The sequence below is a fragment of the Ambystoma mexicanum genome, chromosome 4p, assembly GCF_040938575.1.
Source record: "Ambystoma mexicanum isolate Mex_15411 chromosome 4p, UKY_AmexF1_1, whole genome shotgun sequence".
Taxonomy (NCBI): domain Eukaryota; kingdom Metazoa; phylum Chordata; class Amphibia; order Caudata; family Ambystomatidae; genus Ambystoma; species Ambystoma mexicanum.
This window is the reverse complement of record NC_090927.1, coordinates 1,174,296,364-1,174,323,287: the sequence shown is the minus strand read 5'-3', so window position 1 is coordinate 1,174,323,287 and position 26,924 is coordinate 1,174,296,364. Positions and strand designations below refer to the sequence as shown.

General features: G+C 47.5%; 1 protein-coding gene across 1 annotated transcript in view; it reads left to right on the top strand.

The window, feature by feature from the left end:
* The window catches only part of IGF2R (insulin like growth factor 2 receptor), a 2,762,372-nt gene that overhangs the window by 2,502,832 nt on the left and 232,616 nt on the right, over positions 1-26,924 (top strand). The window contains 2 exon segments of the mRNA XM_069606818.1: positions 7,908-8,044; positions 16,300-16,414. Of these exon segments, the coding sequence (XP_069462919.1) occupies positions 7,908-8,044; positions 16,300-16,414 (252 nt within the window).

Below are 26,924 nucleotides of genomic sequence, written 5' to 3'. Positions count from 1 at the left end.
CTACTGTAAGGTGCTTGCCATTTCTACGTACACACAAAAACCCTTATGCTTCTGTACTATTGTATACTGCACCACCTGTACAATTATCAGGCAAAATGTATTGTTGCTTGCTACGTTGCAGTGATGTTCTGGTCTTCGTACTTTGCCGTCCTTACTCTGGCCGTTCGTTCTTTGTTCCCATGCACAGCAGCAGTTTGCTCAGATTGTTGAAGGGAGACGTCACTTCTGTTGTTGGTGCATTCTGTTATGGTGTAGACCCTATGCTTTTGTGCTGTTTGATTCATAAGTACACAGTTTGCAGACCTACTCTATTTTACCTTGAAATTGATGTGCATGCTGCTGGTTGCATATGCTCCTTGTGTCTGCTGAATGGTACCACTATGTAAGAGATCCCCTGCCTTTCCGAGCCGGTTGGATGCCACCCGATTTCCACGATCAGACGCATACTCCAAGATTGCTGTGCGCATTAAATGCTGCCCACAGGTTCAGTATATTGTACAGGAGATCTTCAAAAAGTAAGGGTATCCTGCTAAAAACCTATGCAATTTACTGAAAAAACGTTGCTGGAGGAACATTGTTAATGTTAAAGGTATTTGTGTAGAGCACCATCACCAATGGAGTTGGTCTCCAGGCGCTCAGGCGGATCTGTAAACAAAAGGTGGACGGGGTCGGTTAGTTGGTGAAGAGGGCGTAGTAAAGTGAGAGGTGGTGTACTGTTGGCAGCTTCAGTTGTTTTTTCACTGTGCGCTGAGCTTGGGTGTGCAAGTAGGATCGCAGCGGGTACTCGCGTGCTGTTGTTGCGATCTATGTATTGGTTGTTTGTTGTTGCAGTGCGGTGAAGTCCGTGCGGTTTGCTGTGAGAGAGGTGGTTGTGTGGGTTTCGTGTGCATTAAGTAAGCAGAAATTAGAGGTTTTGGTTAGTGGGTTGTATGTCTCATAATCCCTGTAGTTTTATGCTTAAGTTGCACTAGTAAAAACCTATGCAATTCACTCACAAAAAGAATTTGCACTACTAAAAAGTTATGACATTCACAGACAAACAACATTGTTAAAGGAACAATATGTTTCAGTTGCCCTAAGGAAAACCTATCAAATTCAGTACAACAAGTACTTGAAAGGAACATTACACTTTGCACTAAAAACAGCCTACCCATATTATGGTTACAAGTAAAACCAAAATACCCAGAAATTCACCAGTTATGGTAAGCTAAGCAACCATAACTCACGTCAACACTGTGCACTGCTAAAAAGAACACCCATGACATCAAACATGACATCACAAATGCAGGCCTGGCCGAGTATTCGGGGCTCCCCCAGCCTGAGGTCGAACAACCAGAGGCAGGGGTACTGGCAGAAGTCCTTCCCCTACTCCCCATGGCAAGAACAGGGATTCCAATGCAAAAGGACATGGTGGCTGTTGCCAAAAAAGGATGGCTCAAACCACACTCTGCAACCTACAGGTGCCTCGACGCCAAGTATAGGCAACTGGAGGGAGACCCCCTCTTGCTGTCGGCGCACCACTAGCCACACTCCTCTGTGATTGCCGCAGCTTGACTCTATTGCAAGCCGCAATCGTCATCGGCTGCATCGGCCTCTGCACTCCTGGGTAAGTAGAAGATCTTGGAAGTATGTGGAAAGAAAATCTATTCCAACGCTTTTCTCCATCTGCGCAAGTCCAATGCTGACGCTATGTTGGCTGCTGTCAATCAAAGGCTCTGGCGAGAGATAGCCGATTTCCTTCGTGAGCTCCCTTCTGCAGGGTCAGGCGTGCTTCAAGGCCAGGCGGACATAATGGAGTCCAGGGTGGCTCACATTGACACCTCAGGTCGTGCCATATGTATTGCTACTGACATGAGAGGAACCGCCTGACAAAGTTCAACCCTGATGTCCAGGAGCGGATACTGGACCTAACTTTTGAGGGTTGTGACCTGTTCCATTCCACTACAGACGAGGAACCTGATAAGAAGACCAGTTCACAGACTGCAAAAGCCTTATCTATCCTCACTAAGTCCACCCCCAAGCCATACAGCCAAGTGCACCAGCGCTCAGACAAGGGTCGGTCCTTCGGAGGATTCAGGGGTTTCCAGGAGAGACGGTCGAGACAACCGGACAGATCCCAGAGCCAACACAGGTGAAAGCAACACAAGGCTGCTCACATGGGTTTTTTCCAGTCCCCCTCCTCAGCCTCAGAGGACAAAAAGGCATAATGCAACCATCTGGATCCTCAAGTCTCCGGTGGGGGGCCTGCTTGCCCTTCACGCTGAACGCTGGCGGACAAGGTTCACGGACCCCTGTATCCTCTCGGTAGTATCCACTGGCTTCCGGCTCCCGATCCCTCCTTCTCCTCTCTCCACCCCTACGCTGTCACAGATTGGTACAGCAACTCTATTGGCAGAAATTCGCTCAATCGTAGAGAGTCAGGCAGTGGAGGAAGTTCCACCCTCTCAGCGGGGTCTGAGCTTCCATTCACAGATTTTTCGCCATACACAAGAAGAACCAAGCTGGCCTGAGAGTTGTGTTGGACCGTTCCACCTTAAACCTTTCCCTTCTTCTTCAAGAGTTCAAGATGATTACCCCAGCACTTATAGCGGAGACATTGTGTGCGGGAGACCGGATATGCTCCCTGGACCTGAAGGATGCCTACCTACACGTCCCGATCTGGCAACCCCATTGTTCCTTTCTGAGGTTCAGCATCATGGGTTTTCATTTCCAATACAAGGTTCTGCCCTTTGGCCTCAATTCAGCCCCGAGGGTCTTTACAAGACAGATGAATGCGGTAGCAGCCTGTCTCGGGGCCACCATGTCTACCCATACCTAGACGACTGGCTCGTCAGGGCGAGGCCTCCAGAGGCAGCCCAGCACACTCCCTCCGCCCTTATGAACACACAGCGCGAGATGGGATTTTCCATCAATCACAGTTGGAGCCCACGCAGAATCTAACCTTCCTGGGCCTTATCTGGAATATGTGTTCCGAGAGGATTTTCCCCTCAGAGGACAAAATAGCAGCCATTAAGAGGGCCACTGGCCATTTTCTAAGCAGAGCAGTGACCTCGGCATGGTGGTACCAACACCTCCTGGGCATCATGGCGGCTTGTGTCTTAGCAGTGCCGCATACCAGGCTCAAAATGAGGCAATTGCAATTGCACTCTGCAGCCTCCTGGAGTCAGGACAAGGGTTCCCAGGCGTAGCTGGTCAGCATCCCATAACATCTCCACCAGGACATAGCCACAGACTCATCCCTAGACAGCTGGGGAGCTACCTTAGGCAGCTACAGTGTCCATAGAGTTTGGTCCCGTCAGGAGTAGTCGGCCCACATCAACTGGCTCGAGTTGATGGCCGCCTGGCTCGCTCTCAAAGCTTTCCTCCCGATAAGCGTTGGGGCTATCCACATTCAGACAGCAGACAGCTCCACCAGCATGTACTAGAATCAACAAGCAGGGTGGCACCAGGTCTCCTCCCCTCTGCACTCTGGCAGTGAACACTTGTGAATGGGTCCTGCTAAACGACATGCATTCAGCAGCAATACACCTCCTGGGGGAGTTCAACCTAGAGGTGGACAAGCTCAGCAGGCTGGGTGCAGACAACTACGAATGGCAGGGACAGGGCCGGGGCTCACCGGGCGATGCAATGCAGATTCAGTGGAACAACATGAACGCGTGTGCCATTCCCTTCTACTCCCCTGGTCCATAGGGTAAACTGCAAAATCAGGAAGTCAAGACACCTACATATCATCCTGATAGCCCCGTGGGGGTCAGCAAAGCTATGGTTATCGGAACTACTCAGCCTAGCTGATCAGGCCCCGGTGCACCTTCTTCTGGGCCTAGCACATCTGCTCTCTGAGCAGAGAGGCATAGTCATCCAACGCATTGAGGCATCTGCATCTGTCACAGGCTAACCTAGACAACATACAGGGGCCTGGGATTGATGCCCCCAGGAGCCAGTCCAAAAGCAAGTGGACCAGGTTTTGTCACTGAGCTGAATCAAGGGAGGTCGATCGTTGACCTGCATGTTGGACGATGTGCTATCCTTCTCTGTGCACCTTGCCCACTAGGGGGTGCAGGTAGACACAGGCCACACCTAACTGGCGGCCATTGGAGCCTACAGGAACTCAGAGGAGGAGGTATTCTCCTCCTCCTCTAATCCGGTGGTTTAAAGACACTTGCCGGACCTTACCACGCTTTATCAGCCGATCAAGAAACCTCACCCGGTGTGGGACCTCAGTGTGGTCTTGGGTGCCCTGGCACATAAACCACTCGAGCCTTTGGCGTCAGCGGACATCTGGCTAGTCACCATTAAAACTGCTCTCCTGGTGGGACTTACCTCTGCACACCAAATCAGTGATATCCAGGCGCTGGCGGCTTCAGAGCCCTATACTACAATTCAGAAAGACAAGGTGGTGCTTGGAACTCACCCGCATTCTTACATAAGGTTGTATCCTCCTTTCACCTAAATGAGGAGATACCGTTACCAGCTTTCTTCGCTGACCCAAGGATAACGCTCAGCCGGTATTGCACTGTCTGGATGTCCGGCGTGCGCTAAGATACTACCTGGACAGGACCAAGAGCTTCCGCAGATCAGACGCCCTCTTTGTCACCTTTGGGGGGTCAAAACCAGGCTGTCAAGCCTCCAAGGCTTCCATGGCAAGATGGTTACGGCCATTAAGGAGGCGTACAAGGGACAGCACAAGCCTTCCGGCAAATATGCATGCCCACGCCATCAGAGCTAAAGCCATGGTGGTTGCTTTCCAAAGGCACGTTCCGTGGCAGGTTATCAGCAAGGCGGATCCATGGGCTACTCCCTCGGCCTTCTGCCAGCACTACTGCTTGGATGCCAGCTCCAGGTCGGACGCAGCATTTGGTCAGGCAGTGTTAAGGAACTTGTTTTCTTAAAAGGGGCAACTCTCAACCCGGGGGCTACATTCAGTTATAATCGCTGATACAGTATGGAGGAAAAAGGGACAGGACGTAGGAGTAATTATAAGTTACTCAACGTAGTGACTAACGTACTCCTAGTCCATAGTCCCCTTTCCTCCATACGTCCCACTGTCCTCCCCCTAATAAAACTGGTGTTATTAGGCAATGTTAATATTGTCGACGCGTCAAAGGGGACTGAGGAGTGGCGCAGGTGGGCGGAGTCAGGGGAGCGCATGCTCCCTGGCCCGTACCCCTGCGAGCATCTGAATTTAAAGGGGAAGATGATTTTTCTGGTGAAAAAGGTTCTGTCTCGCGTCCCTAGCGTGGGACACCCATACAGTATGGAGGAAAGGGGAATATGGACTAGGGGTACATTAGTCACTACGGTGAGTAATTTGCAATTTACCACTCAAATGCTTCAAGGTGATTACTCTAGCGCACATAAGAGTCTCTCTGCGCAAGGGACTGGATGTGTTCCTTAGACCTCAAGGATTCGTACCTTCACGTCCCTATCTACCGAACGCATTGATCATTTCTGCAGTGCACAAGTGTCATACCACTTCCAGTACAAGCTGCAGAGTACGTTGTGACACAGTGGTGCAGCTGGTGTTCCCCATGCCTGAGGCTCCTATCCCTCTGCAAGGCGATATGGCACTTCCTGGCCTATCTGATCACCTCAGCATGGTGGTTCCAGCACCATCTGGGACTGATGGCGTCCTGGGTGCTCACAGTTCAGCACGCCCGCCTCAAGATATGAGGCGCCTCAAGCTCCACCTGGCAGCCAGTTGGGACCAGGAAACGGGGTCGCAGTCGGACAGGATTCCAATTCCCCTGTCCCTCCTCCCGGATCTTTACTGTTGGCTGATGGACTGTAATATGGCAGTAAGAGTCCCCTTTACCCTGCTGGAGCCCACTCTGGTAGTGACAAGAGATACCTCACTTCCGGGCTGGGGGGGTTACTTGATTCATGGCGCATGGTCCAGTGCCGAAGACCTCTAGCATATCAATCTGCTCGAGCTTGGGGCGGTGGGCCTGGCTCTCAGGGTTTTTCTGACACTCATCAGGGGCAAGGCGGTTCTGGTCGGACAGACAACTCCACAACCGTGTTTTACTTGAACAACCAGTGTGGCACCCGACACCTCCCGCCCCCCTCCTGTGCATGGAGTTGCTGTCAATCTGGGAATGGGCCCTGTCAAAGGGGATATGGATTTCCTCGGTCCATCTCCCGGGGAACAGCAATGCTGAGGCGGACCAGCTCCGCTGCTTGGGGTTCAACACCTGCGAGTGGGAGTTACACATCAACTGTTTGTTGCCCCTGTTCCAGAGAAGGCGGTTTCCGAATCGGGCCTTATTCGCATCGCCTCTCAATTGCAAGTGCCCCCGATTTTCTTCCTGGGCAGGACAGGGTGAGTGGTCACTGGGGGAAGCATTCCAGCTTTGCTGGTACGGCCGCAGGCGCTTTCTATTTTCTCCTACTCTGTTGTTACAGTGGACCCTCCGCAAGTTCTGGGCGTCAGTGGGCTGCAGCCTCATCCTGATTGCCCCTCACTGATTCTCAAATCTGCTGCAGTTGTGATCCCAGGGGGCCTGTTCATCTTCCCATTCCCAGCAGGGGCTTCCTGGCGCAGCAGGACGGGGAAGTAGAGCACCCAGGCCCAGCCAGGCTGGCCCTAGCAGCCTGGTTCCTGACCAGCTGAGACTGCACCACGCTCACTTCTCGGAGGACAACTGGGACATCATACAGGAGGCCAGAAGGCTGTCTATGCAATCTGAGTACAGAAGTAAGTGGACTAGGTTTTGCCACTGGGCTTGTGACAAGGGGCTGGACCCTCCTCTCTCCCCCCCTCATCTGCTCCCTGGACGACGTGCAGACTTTATCCACACATCTGGCTCATTCGGGCGTTCAGGTTGATACCTGCTGCACCAATCTGGTGGCCATTGGGGCCTACAAGAATTCCCCAGAGCATGTTTCTTCAGCTGCTAAGCCGTTGCCTACCTAAAGGGGTTTTCAAGACTCTTTCCTCCGGTACATAGGTCGCATCTGGTCTGGGACCTTAATGTGGTTCTTGCGACCGCTTTGGACATCCGGCTGGTGACACTGAAGACAGTGCTGTTGGTGGTGCTCACTGCTGCACGCAGGTCCAGCTAGCTGCAGGCTTCGTCATCATGCAAGCCCTTCATCACATTTCATAACGACAAGGTCATCTTTCGCATTCATCCTAACGTCTTGCCCATGCAGTTAGAGCGAAGGCCACGGCTGTCGCATTTCAGAGACATGCTTCTTGGGATGTCATCAGCAGGGCGGCTACTTGGGCTTCTCTGTTGGCGTTCTTTAAGAACTAGACACCAGCTCCAGGTGGGATGCAGAGTTTGGTCAAGCGGTTCTGAAGAAACGTTTTGCTTAGTCTTAAATATGAGGCAGGTTGTCACTGCTCCACCCTATGGTCTTGTTTGGTAGAATCACTCAAAACGATGGAGGAAAGTGGACAGGATGTATGAGTAATTAAAGTTACTCACTGTAGTGACTTGAGTACTCATAGTCTTTAGTCCCCTTTCCTCCATACGTTCCACCCACCTTCCACCGCTTGTATGCCAGGGGCTAAAATATTCAGCATAGCCAGGTATTAAAGGGTCCAATGTGTTAAAGCGGACTGTTGTGAGGGGTCATAGGGCGGGGTTTTGGAGCCGTTCACACGCCCAAGGCCACGCCCCCGCGTGCTATACTAAATTTAAAGGGGAAGCTCAGTTTTTCACTGGCAAAGGTTCCGGTACCGCCCCCATTTTTGGGGATGCCCACAAGGATGGAGGAAAGGGGACTAAGAACTATGGGTACTCTAGTCACTACAGTGAGTAACTTTAATTTGTCTTATGAGGCAAGTTGCGACACTTGCCTGATGTATGAGAGTGAAGTGTAGACATTTATATACGTTTTTGTTGTGCATTGTAAGTGTAAGAGCACTGTGAGCGAAAATGAAAGTCATATTTATTTTACAGATACTACCTGAACATTTGTGAAGGAATACACCAAGGACCAACAGGCTGCCCAGATAATGCCAGCATTTGCAAGAAGACAAAAAGTGGCACCTTACAGGTTTTAGGACAAGTCCACACACAACAGATAAATGTAACAGGTAATATTTCAGAGCTGTTCTTATGTGAGTCGCTATGGTGCAGTTATTTAAAAAATAACTTAACTCTTTAGTTATGCATGCTGTACAATGACGTTGTCGTGTTTTGAATTGCTAGATCCTCCAAGTGTCAAAAAATGTGAGTGCCTTGTCTGCTGTGAAATATGGAATGACTTTGTTGAATGCTAAACAAATGATTTGTTATTGTTAGTTGTGTTTAGGCTATTTATGATGAGAAATCTACTACGTAGGATACTTTGGGCTGGTTTTAGTGTTGATCTTCAGAGAGACCCTAAACGCCAGTCATTAATTAGCTTCTAGTTTTATGTATTTTTTCTGAAATTAGGTTTTATGGACGAAAACAAACATAGTGGCATGCTCAGTTCTTCTTAATATATTGTGCAAGAGTCTCAGATTTCTGATTAACTCTGTTCATTGATCAGTCCAGAGCAAAGCAGAGGGCATGAAACCAAAGAGCAAAGCAGAGGGCATGAAACCAAATAATGCACTGTCATTTAGTCCACAGTTACCCCGACCTACCAACTGAACATTGCCTCGCCCCGCTTTTATCCCTTACCTCTTACACGGTAGTAAAATAAAGGTCTGGATTGTTTGCTTGCTATTCATCCTGTTTTTAACAATGCACATCTTGCGCAGATTGCCATCTTTAGAAGTACCCCCAAGAGCATCTGGCTCCAAAAAAACTTAACTGGGGTCAATTGTTGCTCCTTCAATGTGGGCTACTGGCAACAATGGTGATGTTCCATGCATATATATGAAGCGGCCATACCACTTTTGTCCATTGTGTTTTTTTATCAGTGTTCCAAAGCTGCATCATGAGAAAAGGCTCCCTGTTGCCTCCTCGTATAAAAGAAACAAAAAAATGGTGCCATCCGGGGAAGGGCCTCAGGTGGCTGGAACGGCGGTTCGAGAATGTAGTCTTGCCCACGGTTCCAGCCACCTGATTGGCTGCTGGCCCTTCCCCGGGTGCGAATGCCGATTTGTGAATCTGTCGAAGAACTAAAAGAAAAGGAAGATGTTCTATTCTCAGCTAGGGAGTGAGCAATAGTGTTCTACAAAAAACAGTTGAGTTAATTCTGCCATCCCAAAGCCAAATGTGCATGGAGTTGTAGGCTATCTTTAAAACTTCAGAAGCAGGTACTTGTCCCCTCTCCTATCTTATTGAAGGTCACACAGGCTATGTTGGCAATTTCATGAGAGAACATTCTTGTGCCCTCTGCATATACCCCAGTTCCTTCTCCTCTGGATGTTGATGTGGGCTTTAAATTGGTCTTCACCTGTTTGGTCCACTGTTTTCAAAGCCTTGCTGTCCTTTTTCCACCATCAGCTGAACCAGATACCCCTCTGCTTAAGGTCTTCTGAAATGAAGTTTTGGGCAGGTTTAGTAGAATGATTGTATCAGATTCTATAGAGGGTTCGACAGTTTTGGGAGATGCTGGTGGAGACTGTTATAAGGCAAACAAGACAAATGACGCAGAGAATGGTTCTTATCCATCCTTCAGTTGTGGGGCTATCCCTGAAAATGTAAAACTCCAGTAGTCTAGATGCTTCCAACAGTGTCCAGACATTTGGTCGACCTAAAACTGGTCGAATGACATTTGGTCGACGCAATTTGGTCGAAAACCAAATGGTCGAATTTTTTTTTTAATTATATATTTATTTTTCGGGTTTTCATTTTTTACAAAAATGGGTTTTTAGAAAAAAAAGGGGGTTGGGGGGGGGAACCCACCCCCCCCAAAAAAAAGGGGTGAAAATAAAAAAAAAAATTCGACCATTTGGTTTTCGACCAAATTGGTTTGACCATTTGTCTGGTCGACCAATTTTTTTCGACCAAACGTCTGGTAACCGCTTCCAACTATGATGAGATTGTTGGAAATGCTGCTGCGTGTGTTCATATTTTGTAATATTTTGTTCCTTCTGAAAAATGGTTAGGGACAAAAGTTGCCTTTCTCTTTTAATATCGATTTCCATAGACCAATGTAAACCTCCATTTTCCTTCCTTAAATTGTCAGATACAGGGATACGTGCAACAGTTGTTAAAATGCTTGCCTACAGTTATTGTATCCAGGAAACTGAAAAAAATAGCCACTTTTTAAAACCTTCATTGGCATTTAAATGCTCATTATATACATACATAAAATCTAGCATAAATGGAAGTATTTGGATTGTGGGTGATAGGCTAGAGCCAAAGATAGTGCGCCATGTCTTGTGAAATAATATTAAACTAATCTTTGTCCCCTGAGTGTAAAATCATATTCGAGGAATTAATGCATTTCTAGATCACTTTTAATGATTTAATAGGATGATTTGTTTTCTAACCTTTCATTTAAAATTGCAAAAGTATGTGGGAATAATGAGGCGGTACAAGTAACCCAAGTTAGGTTTTCATAAGAATGCAGAGTTAAAGTGTGGTACTCCAGTATAGGGTCTGGCATGCATTCACTTGCTCATGAATATTCGTCAGGGACTGGGAATCCTCGGTAAAAGAAAAATGTTTCACTTTCACTTCAAAATTGTATTTCTCCTCTAAACCAATCACTGTCCTCCTGGTCATACTGCCCCAATCCAATGACAGTCCTCTCCCTAAGCTCCACCCCTGGTGGCCATCTTCAGATTTTTACAGCGGTTCAGTGTTGGGAGACCTGAAGTTGCCCTCCAAGCTAATTTAGTGTTTTTTAGAATTTGTGTCAAAAATAGTTAATGTTTTTGACCGATGTTTGCTTGATCGTCTTTGACAAAGGACAGAGACCGGCAGCTGTGATCCGCTACCGTATTAGATCTTCATCCACCGTTGGATCATCATCGAAGTTTCGAGAAGGCCTTGCCTTGCGCCTGCTTCATGCTGTTCAGCATGACTGAAGAGAAGAAGCAAAGTCGAAGCCCCTTCAAACTGAGCGCGAAGTGTGGTTTAAGAAGCATCTCTGTGGAGGATGGGCATCATAAATGCTTATATTTCCTGCATCCGGACCACGATGAGTAGGGGGAGCGAGGTATGCCATGGTTTCCCAAAGAAAACCCAAAAAGTCTGCTACAGGAGACTTTCAACGTGGCTCAAGTTGAGCAAGGCCACAGGATCAAATCTCATGTAGCACCGGCCGGTCAGAGGAGCGAACTCCCTCCGGGAGGAGGTCGAGATCCTTTGAGGACGCCCCGCTCACAGCCGTCCAAGAGAAGGCCAAACTCTGCGACACTAGCACCACTGGGTTCACAGCTGATGCGGGTCCCGAGTCAAGTAATAGGCTATCGCCATCACTGTCGGCCTTCATGGTGAGCCTACGAACGAAAGGGGCATCTTCAAAGAGGAAGTCCCTAACCCCGTCCAAACTCTGTGTCCCCACGGATAAACCAACCAGGGAAAAGTCCGGACAGGACTTGTTGAAGCTGGCCAAGACCTTGCAGCATGCCATGTCAACTGAGTCAACGACTGCTCTGTCGACAAAAGCAGTGACAAGCGCGTAGTCGACAAAATCAACAACGTCCACTGCGGCAGTGCTGAAGGAGAGTGGTCCAGATAGGGCAGAGCAGATCTCCTCTTGTACCGACGAGGGAGAGAATGACTCGTGCAACAGTTACTACACCGATCACGAAGGGGTAGGATCGGGGGCGGTGGACCAGAGTCCCCTGCCCGCAAGAGAAGGCGTGTCAGCCAAGATGCCCCTACACTGACTCCTTTCACCCCTAGACCTAGGGGCGTGCCGCTGGACATTTTAATGACCCCACACACTCTGGTCACCGAAATCCAGCAAAGGATGCCACCACTTGAAACTGCACCTCCATGGGAAATGCCGTCGCCTCCGAGGTGGAGCTCATCTCTGCGTAAGAGAAAGTCCAAAGGGGTGTTGGTCCTCTGCGTCATCCGATGACTCCTCTACCACATCATCGGGAGAAGACCCCACCCAGAGCCCTGGCTCCGGACACGGCTAAGGGCACCGACGAGGACGTGATTTCATCACTCCTGAAAGAGAAACCCCACACACGGACGAGCCCCATAGAGCCTCCCCACCGGACGAAGTTGGATCTTTTCATTCTATCATATCAAGGGCTTCTGAACTGTTTCAGTTGGTTCCCGAGGAGACAGAGAAAATAAACAGTTTCCATTACCAGCCGCCCGAGTCAAGGAGAAAAACTATCATGTCTGTTTCCTTCCTGGACGACATCTGGGAGGAAGGCCTAGCTCTAATGAGAAAACCAAGTACGCCCCAGACCAAGCGGGACAGATTGGAGAAGTAGTACAGGGTTCCAGCTTCAGCTCCCAGGTCAGGAAGCGCTCTGCAAACCAGTCATCGGCAGCCATGGTACCTCTAGACGAGGAGGGGAAGAAGCTGGATGCAATGGGCAAGAGGAAAATTCATACAGCAGCCTCTACCATCAAGGCAGCTAACGCCCTAGCTATTTTGTCCATATGACTGGGAACTATAGTTCAAGCTGGGTCCTATTCTGAACTACCTGCTCAAAGACAAGAAGGTCAAGGCACTAGAACTCTTTCAGGAAGGGGAAGTGGCCTTGCATCATGCCATCTCGGTGGCAGTGGACATCGCAAACACAGGTTTCCGCCATATGGGGGACGGGCTGTCAAGGTTGGTTGAAGACAACAAACTTCCACAAGGACGGTTCGACTATGGTGCTGGATATGCCATTTGACGGGGAGAACCTCTTTGGAAAAGCAGTCGACGAGTCTTTGCAGGCAATAAAGACCGACACACAGATGGCATGCTCCCTGGCAACCTTGCAACTGCGACGGCCGTTGTCCTCTCGCTCTTCCATAGAAAAACCAGGAAGATCTTCCAAGCGTTATAATACCTCGTATTGACAGCCTTCACAATCCTCCACACAAGAAGCGTACAGGGGTCTCTCTCAAGGCAGCGGAGGGGTGCCGCGGCGTCACCCACAGGGCAGAGCTATGGACCTCAAGCAGGCCTGAACGGGCTGTGGCCCCGGGCCCCCACTTATACACCCCAGTGGGAGGCCGGCTGGTGAAGTTCATCAGCAGGTGGGAAAAGATCACCACGGACAGATGGGTGCTGGATGCTGTCTGACAGGGGCACACCTTGGAGTTCCAATGCAGTTATCACCGTATCCCGCTGATTAAGAGACAAGAACAACACGGACCACAGCTTCTGCTAGAGATGCGGGCCATGGTAAAGAAGAGGGCAATATAACCCATCCCCCAGTGTCTTCGGGGCTCCGGAGTGTATTCCAGATCCTGGATCTACGTCATCTCAGCTAGTACTTAAGTCCTAAAAGTTCCAGATGGTTATTTTGCAACATGTGCTTGGCCAACTAGAGCAAGTAGATTTTCTAACGTTGTTGGATCTAGAGGACCCCTACATCCATATCCCCATGAAAACTGCAAGTCCCTACTATTCATATTTCAAGGTCAGCACTAACAGTTCAAGCATCTGCCTGTCGTCCTGAAGTCGGCCCAGAGGGTTTTTACAAAGTGCCTGGCCCAGTGGTGGTACATCTTTGTCTACAAGGCATCCCCTTATACCCCTACCTGGAAGACTGGCTGGTGCGTTTCTGCACACACGGTCTGGCAAGCGAGCATACATCAAGAACCGTACGTCTGCTGACCGAGTTGGGGTTCTCCATAAACTGTCCAAAGTCTTGCTTGACACCATCTCAGAACGCGCTGCTCCTAGGTGCCTGACTCAACACAGTGAAGTGTTTGGCGTCACCCTCAGATTAGTGGTTGAGAGCCATACAAGGTAAAGTGCAGCGCTTGTTGGCTCAGACAGTGCGGTCAATCAAGTCACTGCTGGGCATGATGTCCTCCTGCATCAGCCTCGGTCGCCTCTGCAGACTTCACATGAGACATTGCGAGCTGGATGCAAGCATTGGGGAACTTTGCAGATAAGATCTCCCAAACAAGGAGAACTGTCGGGCGACACAGTGGTGGGGTGTACGGCTGCATCTCGTCCAGGGAACTCGGTTTTAGGTTTCTCCTTATCAGAAGATGGTCACCACAGACTCCTCTATATAGGGTGGGGGAGCCCGCACCAGACAGTTGCAAACCAGAGGCCTCTGGCAACCGGAAGAGAAGGACGTCCACATCAACATCCTGGAAGTTGGGCCGTATTCTGGGCCCTCAAGTTTTTCCTACGTTGTAGAAGGGCAAGGTGAGGATCTTCACGGACACCACCACCACCATGTTCTACATCCAGAAACAGGGAGGGGGACACGCTCACCAGCACTTTCCAAGGAGGCCCAGGACTGGCGCTGGGCCATTCTTCAAGGCATGTTCCTCGTCCTGTTTCATTTGGCAGGAGTCAAAAACACCATTGCGGACTTGCTCAGAAGGGAACTGCGTTCTTGCAACGAGTGGGAACTTCACCAAGACCAGGTGAATCTTCTGTTCGGCAAATGGGCCCAGCCCCAGATCAATCTCTTCACGAAAGCAGCAAGCGCCAAGTATCAGAGGTTCGCAAGCAGTTTCACTCAACCGAGGAGCATGGTGGATACATTCTCGTTCCCTTGGGGGTGACGGTTCCTGTATGCTTTTCCTCCATTCCCACTGCTCTTACGTGTTATCAACCCACTCAGACAGTGCCACTGCAGGATAATACTCGTATCTGGTATCTGTATCTGCTGCGTCTGTCTATGGCCCCGTCCATCAGGCTGACACACTGTCCCTGCACCTTCTCGCCAGAGAAGTGGGGGCTATTCTACATCATGATCCGGAGTCTCTGAACTTGAGGGCATGGCTCCTACAGCCGTAGGGTTTGTAGGTTATGCTTTACCCGCAGAATGTGAAGAAATTCTGGCCAAGGCCAGAGACTCATCAACGTTTAAGTGCTACAGGCATAAATGGAAACACTTCTCTGTGTGGTGCAGGACTCAGAAGATTACCCCTCTGTGTGTCACAGCCCTGCAACTTCTACCATAGTTGCTTTCCTTTGCTTTCATGCCTTTATCAAGGTGCATCTTGCCGCCATCTCCAGGTAGCCCAGTTCTCCGGACAGACCTTCGCTGTGGTCTGACTCGTCAAGGAATTCCTCAGGGGACTCTTCAGGACATTCCCACCGGTGAAGGCTCCTGCCCTGGCTTGGGAGCTCAATGTAGTGCTAACAGGTCATGGTAGCTCCCTTCGAACGTATGCCTCAGGTCCCGCTCATGTTTCTCTCGTGGAAGACTGCTTTCCTCAGCCAGGAGATTCAGGCCCTGTCTCACAAGCAGCCTTTCCACGCTTCATGGGTGGTACTGCGTACACACCCCACATTTATGCCAAAGGTGCAGTTGGAATTCCACCTCAACAAACCTTTGGTGTTATCAGTCTTCTTCCTGAATCCGTCATCGCCAGCGGAAAGGACCTTGCATTCGTTGGACGTTGCTCGTGCCTTGAAGTTCTACGAGGAAGGAACTAAAATTTTACGCAAGACTTCCCAGTTGTTCATCAACTTTCGACCTGTAAATCAAGGAAAGGCCTTGTCGAAGGCTTCCATCTCCAGGTAGCTCTCTGGCTGCATCATGCACTGTCATCGACTGGCTAGCAGACCGTTGCCAGGCCAGCCGAGAGCCCACTCCACCAGAGATATAGCAAAACCAATGGCGTTTCTCTCTGGTGTGCCCCTGCTCGACATTTGTAGGGCTGCTACGTGGAGGTCCATGCTTACCTTCATGAAGTTCTACTGCGTCGACAGGGATTCCAGGGAGGAGGCCTGAGTCGGCCAAGCGGTGCTATGCAACCTGTTTGTTTGAGGTGAGACTGTTCCATAGGTGAGTGTTTATTACTTCTGTTGAGCCTTGCCACCTCCCGTGGTTGTGTATATGTACTGCTGTGTAATAGTTATTCATGACACGTAAATCCATGCCAAACCCCCATACTGGAGAAGGTTTAAGTTACTTTCCTGTAACTATTGTTCTCCAGCATGGGTCTGGCATGGATTCACATGCAAATCCCCCCACCACCCTTAACTTCTATGGCTCTTCTTGGTTCATACTGCCACTTTACCTGCTTACCAAATCTGAAGATGGCCACTAGGGGTGGAGCTTAGGGGGAGAACTGTCATTGGCTGGGGGCAGTATGACCGAGAGGACAGTGATTGGTTTAGAGGAGAAATTCAGTTTTTAAGTGAAAGTGAAACAGTTTTTTCTTTTACCAAGGATTTCCAGCCTGAAGACTGGGAGTATTCATGAGCATGTGAATCCATGCCAGACCCATGCTGGAGAACAATGGTTACAAGTAAGTAACTTAAACCATGTTTTGAAATAACAATTTGAATCAATTTCTCTTCCAGGTGATACAGTTTTTATTAGATATTCCAATGGATATGCGTGTGGCAATGGCAATAAGGCAGCAACCGTCATAGAGTTGAAATGCTCAAAAACTATCGGCAAGCCAGTGTTTCGAAGGTGAGAAACTAAGATCTATTTAACATGGCAATATAAACTATGCAGGAAATCAATAATTGGGTAGAATGGGAAAATGTGAGTCACTTATTGATGAAACCTACATTTGCATAACATTTTCAACTGAAAATTGAAAAAGCATTTGAAATCACAGCAATTGCATTGCTGATTTGTTTAACAATTGCCCCAGTAGTTTATGCTTGCGTAACATTGGGGAGGCAGTGTGGCAGAAGGTTAATAATTGCAGGCAGGGCCAGTTAATTTTAGGCAACCAACAAGGGCAGCACCAGCAAGCTGTGTGCCAGAGGGCAGTATATTGCATCTAAATCGATCAATTCTGTAACTTATTTTAATGACACTGAGATGGTAAAATGGCACGTCCCTGCAGGAAGCCTACATCTTTTCACTGGCCTGAATTGCAAGACAATCTGATATATTTTGTACCATTTGTGTTAATCCACCATATGTCACTGTCAGAATGAACAGGTTTCCTGAAGTAGGAAACCTCCAGACTTCGGTGATGCGAGCAAGGCACCTTTGCATTTTTTGATGATTAAAATTAGGTGTTCTTTTATACACAGAGTGAAATCTGCAATAGTAACATCATCAAAACCAAACAGTAACAGAGCTCAACATCACGTATGCACACCCAACTCTGGATTTTGTGTCATGAAATTATGAATAAACCATGCTTGGATCTGCTTACTTTCATTTACTTGATCGATGGAAGCATTGCTGCTTTTACTGCATAAGATATGTTCTTCGATTCTGATGCACCCATTAACCACAAGAAAATACCTAGTGGTGTGGCCTTGCAGTGCTGTTGGCTTGTCTACAATCTGTAGGCTGGCATTTGGCTGCATTCATGGGTGGGTGGGAATGGTGCATGCTTGGAATGGATCTTATTTGTCCATTCTGAGATTCATCTGAGTGCCAACTGAGTTTTACATGGCGCTGTAATGCAACATGACTAATAACATGACTATACTTAGATCCTGGTGCTGTGAGCAGATATGTATCCAGCACATAAGACACAATTACAGCGAATTTAGCTGTTACACTTGCACCCGCAGCCCTGGTTCATACTTTCATGTGTTTGTCCTCTGATAATGGTGCAGATGCATATTGTTGGTTTCGGCAAGCGGTTGGGTGAACTAATGCGTGCCCAAGTCTCAAAACTGGACGCGCCAATATGGAGTGCAGAAGGGGAAAAATAAGTATTGTAGGAAAATATCAAAGTTGCACAGGAGGCCAACACTTAAAAATGTCTTCTTGTTTCCAGGTTAGGACTTTAATGTTCTAATTGGGTTTATGATGCAAATAGTGTGTTCCTTTTATATTGCTCATGGTTGTCGGAATTGAGTTTAATTTTATGATGGATTTGCTGAGAGTCCATGCATGCATGACCATAAAATGTGTTGATGTCTCAAATAGATGAACGTCTATCTTTGGGTTGATACCCACCACTGTTATTAAATAGGCTTAAGTGCTGCAAATTGTCTAATTTGCATTGATTTGAGCTTAGGCATGTAGGTTGACATAAGAGAAAATGCCCAGGTCTCTTCCTTCACTGACTGTCTAGGCAGGGGCAAAAAGTCGGGCCGGGTAAACTGGAGCGTCTGGTTATTTGTGTGCTTAGGCATTGCATTTCAGATGTAAAGAGATTATTATCCATCTTCCAGTCTTGGATCGGCATTTCTTGATGTATTTATCAGTTAACCTAACTTCAATACTGTCTATTGTCGATATAGAGTTTGTGGAGTTTATGAAAATGATTCAATGAGTACTGTACAAGGGTTTTATTTAAGCATTAAATAACCATTGGGAGAGTTGTGAGAAACCTGAAGGTCTCTCACCCGCTAGTCCCCGGGGATCTGTCATCAAGATGGCCAGGACACGGCCATCGCTTTTGGATCCAGTTCCTGGGGGTGTGGACCAGTGCTGGAGGATCACCTGGATGAGGGGTCTTGTGGAGTGGGACACCGGAGGGTGAGACGTGGTATCCCCTTCCTTGTAACACCTTTTCCCCATCCTACCAGGTAGGATACCTAGCAACTCAACCCCCCGCCCCCTTTCCCGACACAAACACTTTATCACAGACAGTTCAACGTGAGCGAATACGGACTAACACCAGAGCCATATACCTGACATGTCCCAACACCATGGTCAGGCACACACCTGACTTCCATCGCACTTCCCCAAACTAATAGAAGGCAGAGCACGAAGCATACTCTGAGCGAGGCAAAACACATGAGGAAACAGCAGTTCCAAGTTGGCCATTTAATGCAAGGAGAAAGACGGCGAGATCAGAGAGGGTTGCAAGGAGGGAAGCACCCTTGACCTACAAAGACCGTTAACTTTCATGAACCTTGGAAAATAAGAAACCGAAGATCAGGAACTAAGGTTGATCAAACCTGCACAGTGTGTCGGAGGTACATGGGGCTCTCCCGTGTCGGAAGGATCGATTGCCACTGTTGTACTGTCCTTGGCACCTACAGCAAGCGGTGTCCAAAAATAAAGCACAGCCAGTCAGTCGGAGATACTGGTACCAAACCAGCTTGTGTTTTGAACCAAGGTTGCAAGCGTTCAACATTGTATAAAGAGAACAGTGTGTGAAGCGTTTGGGATACGCGACACAAATCCAATTGACAGCCAAAAGAAATTGTTGAACTTTGTTACTGAAGTTTGGGAAACCAAGAAAAGATACCATACATAGAGTAGTCCGGCACCACGAGGATGCTCTTTCGGGAGTCTCGGTTAAGTATCCAATTGATGCGGAGTGGGAAAGAGATTGAAGTAGTCCTGCAACATGTCAAGCTAAACCCCATACACATTCCAAAGTCTTTGATAGTTTAAAGTAAATACAAATTGGTCCGAGCCCGGCTGAGGAAGACTAATTCAACCTTGTTGGAAGGGATCTGAGCCAAGCAGAGAGGGGATCTAACATTGGACTATTTTTTTTTTGCTTATGACAGGGATCTGAACCTGGCGGAGGGTGATCCAGGGTGAAAACCCACGTTGAATATTGAAGCCGCCCTCTGCATCAAGAGACTTGCGGAAAGTAAAGAGACTTGGGACACAGAAGGTCCTGAACTGGGAAGATGTAACTGTATCCTTGTGCCGCAGAAGCCACTGTGTGTGCTTTGCTCAAGTGACTCGCCTTGTCCCGTGCTCAAAACGTGGGTAAGGGAGGCCAACAGCCCGAGCACCCAGACATATTATTTTGTAACTTGGTGGTAAGGATTAGCAATAAGTGTTTCAGTATAGGCCCTTTTAATTTGACAAGACTCCACTAGGACTGAATCATTAATTAGTTGATGGTTGTAGCTTGCTCCGATCTGTAGATTTAGATAGGCGTTTATCACATCCTTGCAAAAGTTCAATAAACCCCCTTCAACTGTGGTCACTTGCATCTGTTTTACTATTGCCACTGTACGTTCCTTACAGAGTATAGAACTCTGAATTAGTTACGGGATGTTAGATGGGTGGAACTGTAGGGTCGTGTTCTCCAGTAGTGGCATAATGGTGGCATTTTGGTTTGTATTGATAGAGGTATTGAAAACATTGGATAAGGTGTGTGCGGATGGTTACTATAGTTTCTTTGTTTCCGATTAATGGCCAAGGATAGCTTTGTTTGGCGAAAGCCTTCATAGATGTATGCTATTCACATTATTTTGTGTGGTTGGCGGAGAGGGAGAAATGTTGTTGAAGACTAATTCTTCCAAAGGTGGTTTGGGTGTCATTTAGTTTTTGATGTGATCCCAAATGTTTTCGATTTTCTTTTGGAAGAGTAAGTCTTGGTCATTAGGCTTTTTTTTAATTACGTTTGAGAAGTTGCTAGGTGCTGTAGTTGGATGACTCGGTTACATGTACATTAGGTTTGTCTGTAGAAAGTTTTGAGCTAATGCATTTGTAATATGCTGCCGTTGTGTTCAAGCAGGGTCAGCTGGTTCCACCCACTTGTTGATGTTTTTATTTGCGCATATCTTTGTTTATGGATAGCTTTATGGTAAGTTATTTAGTGTTGTTATTTTGTCATAAGTAAAGTTGAGGTGTCATCTTGCCGGGTGTGGGGGGGATGGGGGTTGTAAATGTTTTGGTGAAATATTTCCAGGTAACCATTTTCATATTTCTGGAGGTTATTGTTGACTTTTCCACCTTGTTGAACCACTCTGTTTGTTTGACCGATAAGTATTATTTAGGAGTTTGTAGTCCATACCTGGCAGGTATACGTGTGTTGTGCAACCTAATTGAATGTTTTGTGAGAAAATGTGACAGGCTGTGGGTATGGTCCATAAGATTTTAGATCTAAGTTAGTATTGAGTAGGTTTTCTGCTGATTTGTTTAAAGGGCAATCCAACCATAGGTTGGAGTCTTCCATAATCAGAATATTATGGAAGATCTCTTGTGAGGATCTTAAAAGGGGTGTTGTATTCTATTTTGCATTTGCAAATGAAGTTTTTGAAAGCATTGGGGGGTTTGACTTGTAGTGTGATAGTTTATAATTCGACTTTGTAGATTCAGGCCACTCCCCGCCAACGCCACTATTTTTCCAATTCTTTTGCTTAGCATAATCTTGAATAGAGTTTTGATCGAAGTATCCAGAACAGTGGCATAGTTCTCAATGAGCTATGTTTCAGTAACACATGCAAGCTTTAAGCCAAATGCATCAATCCGGTTAGTCATGTTGGAGACATTTTGCGATGCTGATAATGCATTCATTATGCATGGACCAGTGATCGGTTCTTGTCCCCTGCTATTAGTTGATGTGATTGGTGACAGGACCTTTTCCTTCTTTTCTGTTTAGCTCTTTAGGTAGGAGGACACTCATATTGACTTTTTTCTAGGTCTGTGCAAATATGGGATATTTCTTTGTGGTGTTGTGTGAACTGGTAAGGGGTGTGATAACTGAAGCTGTCTTTTGAGTATTTGGGCAGATAAGTGGAGCTTGTGGTTTATTTTAGCTTCAGATTGTACCAGGGTGGAGGCATGTTCACATTACCAATTACATTCCATTGGTCACCCAAATGATGGGTGTGTCTGATGGGGAGGCCTGACAGTTTTTGGATTTAATCGGTCCTAGGATGCTGTGTAAAATAAGAGCACGCAGAGCTCTCAAGTTTTCCCATGACTTGCATAGTTAGGTCACCCAGTCCTGTTTTGTTTTTTGCATTTTAGAATTTGTGGCATTGAACTTAAAATGTTAAAAGCAAAACTACAAGCTCCAAAATGCAAAGAATAAAATCAGTCTTGGATTGCGTACTTGCACACAGGGAAACCTGAGAACACTAGGCATGTCACAATAGACTGCCCATGCAAAATAAGAGTTCTAACTGAATAGGATGTCAACATTTGTAATCCAACTTCAAATTACACATCTAAAGCTAAATGCCCCCAATTATTAGACCTCTCAAGTAGAAAAACATGCACTAATCCTTGATAACTTTGATATCCAATCGGAGCTAGCAGTTAACTTTGTCCGTTAAACTCTAACGTCATTCAATTGGAATCTTCATTTTCTTATTGAAGTCCATAACATAATTTTAGAAAAATTACTTGCAATGAAACAAATTTTTTCTCAAGTATCTTTTTGCTGCTTCTGAAACCAGATGCTCCCTTCTTGACAAATCAAATGATTCTCCAGCATTGGATCTTTCGTAGATTCAAATGCTGTTTGAATCTTCAGGCCGGGAATCCTCTGTAACATTAAAGCAGTTTACATTTAGAATTGAAAACTGATGTCACTTTAGTGCTCCATCAGAGTCCTTTTGGGTCATATTGCACTACAGCCAATATACCGGTCCCCCTTCATCCACCCATGGAGGTCCTCTTCAGATTTGTTATTGGACGTTCAGAGTTGGGAGTCCTCATCCAATCTCTTAATCTTTTGGCAATTTTATTGCTAGTTCTTTGTTTTTTTGACTCAACTTCTGCATTCTAAGAGGTTCTGTACTTCCAACCACCCATGAGTGGTTAAGTTCCAGCTTGTTGCTGCCTCCTGGGGGCTGTTTCACCTTCTGACGTTGAAGCCCTGTGGTGTGTCCATTGACACTATGACAGACTCCAGAAAGAAGCCACCTGTCACCTGAAGAATGTGTATATTGTAGATCTTCTCGACGACTGTCTTTACTGTCTCTACCGGTACCCTTGGGTCAACGACTGCTCCATGTGCCAATCATTTTACACCAAGAAGCTCAAGGACCGTCCCTGATGGTTGGTGGCTTGATTGGACAAAAGTGCTGGAGCCTCTGATTCAGCCTCAGCTTCAGTCAAAGTCCTGCTTTCCTCCGGCAGAGCAGGCCCCTAGACCATACTCCCTTTTTAAAGAGGTTGAGGTCTCGTGATGGTTCTTCCCCCTGAAAAGAGAATTAAAATGGGGCATATTATTACCATGCTCGGGCTACCACAACATCATTGGTGTCAACAACATTGCCAACCCAGAGCCTTGTGACCGCTCAATGGACATGTTGTCAATGCTGCAGACTCTGGTCTTGGAATTACAATATAGACTGCCTGCTAAATCTTCCTTCTCGTCAGAAATGTTGTGCAGGTCAATTGTCTGCTCCTCCACCTATGACTGGATGCCCCTCACACTTCCCCACTGCTGGCTCTTCCACCTCCTGCCAATCTGACAGATTCAAAATTCGATGATGAACCTCTCGGGGTGGTGTGTATACTCGTTTGAATACTACTGATGTATTCGATGATATGATACGATACCAGGGGATTGTGAACCAGAGTATCCTCTGCTCAGAGATTCTCCCCCAGAAAAAGGAAAATTCCCTGTATCAACGCTGGGAACCTGATAGGATATCTGTGATCGCCATACCCGTCCTCGATGGCATTTAGGAAGACGGTCTCTTAACCATGAAGAGCCCTTTCACTGCCCGTCACAAGGACAGATTTGAACAATGGATGAGGTGCTCATTCCACCTCGAAGTGTCTGCTTACGCAGCCCAACCCAGATTCAGTTGTATTTGCTGCAGCCCGAAAGTGCTCCACTAGTATATCTTCTTCATGCACATTCCCACCAGCCAAGGAGGGGAAGGCAAGTGGATTCCTTTGGGAAGCATATAGTTTCCACTGCCGCAAACAGCATCAATGCTGCCAATTCCATGACTCTCCTGTCCCGCTATTACAGGAAGTTATGGTACAAGATGGGCCTTATTCTAGACTTTCTGCCTGATGATGAAAAGGAAGAAGCTTTGGCAATACTTTGTGAAGCTGAGGCTGCTTTGGACCACGCTATGTCTGTGGCTGTCGATATTGCTGACACTGGTTTCAGGCAAATAGGCAATGGAGCAGTCCTACACCATCTGAGATGGCTCAAGTTAATTCATTTCCACCCAGAGGTTCGGTCTAAGGTAGTGGGTATGCCTTGCAACAGAGAAGGCCTTTTTCGTTAAAAAGATTGAGACAGTGCAGGCCATTAACACCGATAATGGTACAGCTCGTCTCTGGGTACGTCCCAGCAACAGCGTCAGTCCTTTCACTCCTGCAGGTAGTGTGTTTTCCAGACGTCACATGACTACAGACCCTCCTATTGGTCAGTCATATACCGTTCCAACACAAATGCAGCCTCAGACAGCTTACAAGGGGAAGTCCCAGGCCTACAGAGGGATTGAATGCTACTGCTGTTCCTCTCAGACCAGGAGCAAATCCTGTCGTGATACCTGCTGCAGGTTTGCCAACACGTCATTGCTTACCATCGATTGCCCGCCCGGTTCATGGATCATCTAGGACTGGGCACTGGAGACATCCGCTATTCGGAGCCTGGAAGATGACCTGGCAGTTGCCATAGTCACGTTGGGAGCATTTCACTCGCGTTCTGCCACCTTGCGCACTGCAGTGATCACTAAATGTGCATGTCGGCGTATCTAGGCAACATCGTGACCAAGAACGGCACAAATCCGGAATCGGCCACGGAACAACTCTTCTGATCTTTATTCGAGGGTTTGAAGCTTGGTTCAACTTCTTTGTTACGCCGTAAGGCTGTCTGGTTCCTTGGATTTGCTTTTATCGACCTGCTTTGGCTTTTGGATTCCGCTCCAGGCTCCCTGGTTTTGTACTGGTAATTCTTCATGGTTATGACCCCTGCCTGACTATTGACTAATATTGCCTTCAGATTTGGTACTTCGCTATCCGCTCCGTATTGACCTCAGCCTCCCTTGACTTCTCTCCTGCTTCCAGAATTTGTACCTGAAACTGCCTGCTCGTTGACGGCATTGGCCTGTCCTGACCTTCCTCTTTCTCTATTGCTTTTGTCATTGCCCATAACTCCGGGGATCCTCAGCACCAGACTTTGGACGCTATGATGTCATTGAGTGCTACAACCCGACACTAGTGCGACCCTCATGCCGCCCGGGCTAGCTACCCTTACTAACCTTCCTTCCCTCGTTTTTCCCTTCCTCATTCACCAGTCTACATCTTGGACTTCCAATCTCTTGGACGCCATACACCACCATAGTCATGGTAAGACCCGTTCCGACTCCCTGTATGGTATTAGCTAGACTTCTGTATGTTCTTGTTCAGCCTTACTGAGGTACGGTTATATTTACCTTGCAGTGGCAGTTAAACAAGACAGGGACCGCCGTCCTCAAATCCTTTTCAAAGTTTACCAGGGCTTCTTGACCAGGTTAGTGAAGAGTGGTGCTTTCTGCTAAGTGCTTGTTTTGTTTGATCAGTGGAACCCACTCCTGATTATCACGTTTCTTGTTCCAGCCTGGTGTGCTTGTCTGGCGTTTTTTCATTGTCGCCCTTTCATGTGGTTAACTCATCTGTCCCGTATATTCTATAGGACAGTAGGGTGCATCATTGGGAAAGGTCTTCCTCTTGGTGAGGTAAAGCGGGTCCGGATAGTGTCTTGTCAAATACATACATCTGACACAGCATCTCCGAGGGTCCTTCTGTGTGAGTACCAGACTCATTCCATTTAGTACTGTTTATGAATTGTGCATTTGTATCTTGACATATCCTCCCACCAGACCAGACCAGACTCCTTCCCCGCCCCTCCACTTTCACACCCTTGTGGGAGGGCGACTTTCCAGTTTAGTTTAATTGAGCAGTGGCACTCCATCACCAAATGGGTGTTCTCTTTAATCCAACACGGGCACATATTGGAATTCATTGGGTGCCCACACTCAATTCCTCCCTTGTCAAAGGTTGAGAAGCACCTGCCGTTACTTCTATTCCAGTTCCAGTTCCAGTTCCAGTTCCTCTTTTCCAGAGTAGTGGTCGGACACCTTCCAGTTCACCAGTAAGGTCAAGGTGTGTCTTCATTATACTTTCTTGTCAAGACGAAATCCGGCGGCTGGAGGACCATACTCTACCTGCACATTCAACAAATTCCTTCTGTCTCAAACCTTCCTGATGGTTACGCTCCAGCACCTCCTAAGCCAAGTGCAGGAAGTAGATTTCCTGTCAGTGCTGGACCTGGAAGACGTGTATTTTCATATCCCAATTCATCAACACCACAGGTGGTTCCTTACGGTTCACCGTCACGGGACGACACTTCCAGTTGAAGGCTTTGCCCTTCTGCCTCAAATCTGCACAGAGGGTCCTAACCGAATGCCTTTCCCTGGCTGCGGCTCACCTCCATCTTTCAGGGGGTCCACGTTTACCCATACCAGGGCCAAGGCTCTTGCACTGGCTCTTCAGCATATAGAGGCTTCAATCCTTTACTTGTCATTGCTTCGATTCACTGTCAGTTATGCAAAGTGCTGCTTGACTGTAACTCACCACCAGATGGACTGGCCGGGGCGTTGAGACGACGGAGTACCCAATGGACCGGGAAACATCTGTCACTGCTGAGAATAGCCCAAAAGGACCCCTCAGACCGGACTATCTCACTTGAGGCAGCTCTTTACGATAATGGACCCCCTTGACTGTACAAATAGAACAGGCAGGTTGGTGTATTACCCAAAAGAGCGGGGAAAACCACGACGCCACACCAAGCTGCAAGAAACAAGGATACAGGTTATGCTGGAATAAGAATCAGAACTATAAGAGGTCTACAAAGTAGGAAGTACCCGAAAAGGATTGGCAGCTAGTTGAATAGAAGAGATCTCAAAGAAGGAAAAGAAGAAAAGGTCACACAATTGAAGTTCTGTTCAATGGGTAGATTAAATAGGAGAATATGGAGAAGCCTTACCCCCCTGGTTGTTGAGAATGTCCACAAAGAAGATAACGGAGGTATAAAATAATAAACAGGAAGGGTTAGTAGAGGTTGACTTCCCAAACGGCACAAAGGTCGCAGCTAGAGTCGGGATGGTGCAAGTAATACAGCAGAGGGTCCAACTTGCACTTGTGGTAGGAACCAGAAAGTCCAATTAACTCTAACAGGTTGCTGTCACAGATGACTGAACGTAGAAGAACACAAAAGTCACAGATGGCTGACTGTTCTTACCATGGAAGTATTCTTGCTGATATCAGGAAGATGACTAGTGGAAGCGAAACTTCAAGGAAGCATATGTGGAGCACCACCAGGGGTGCCTGGGAATGCGCAGCCACACGG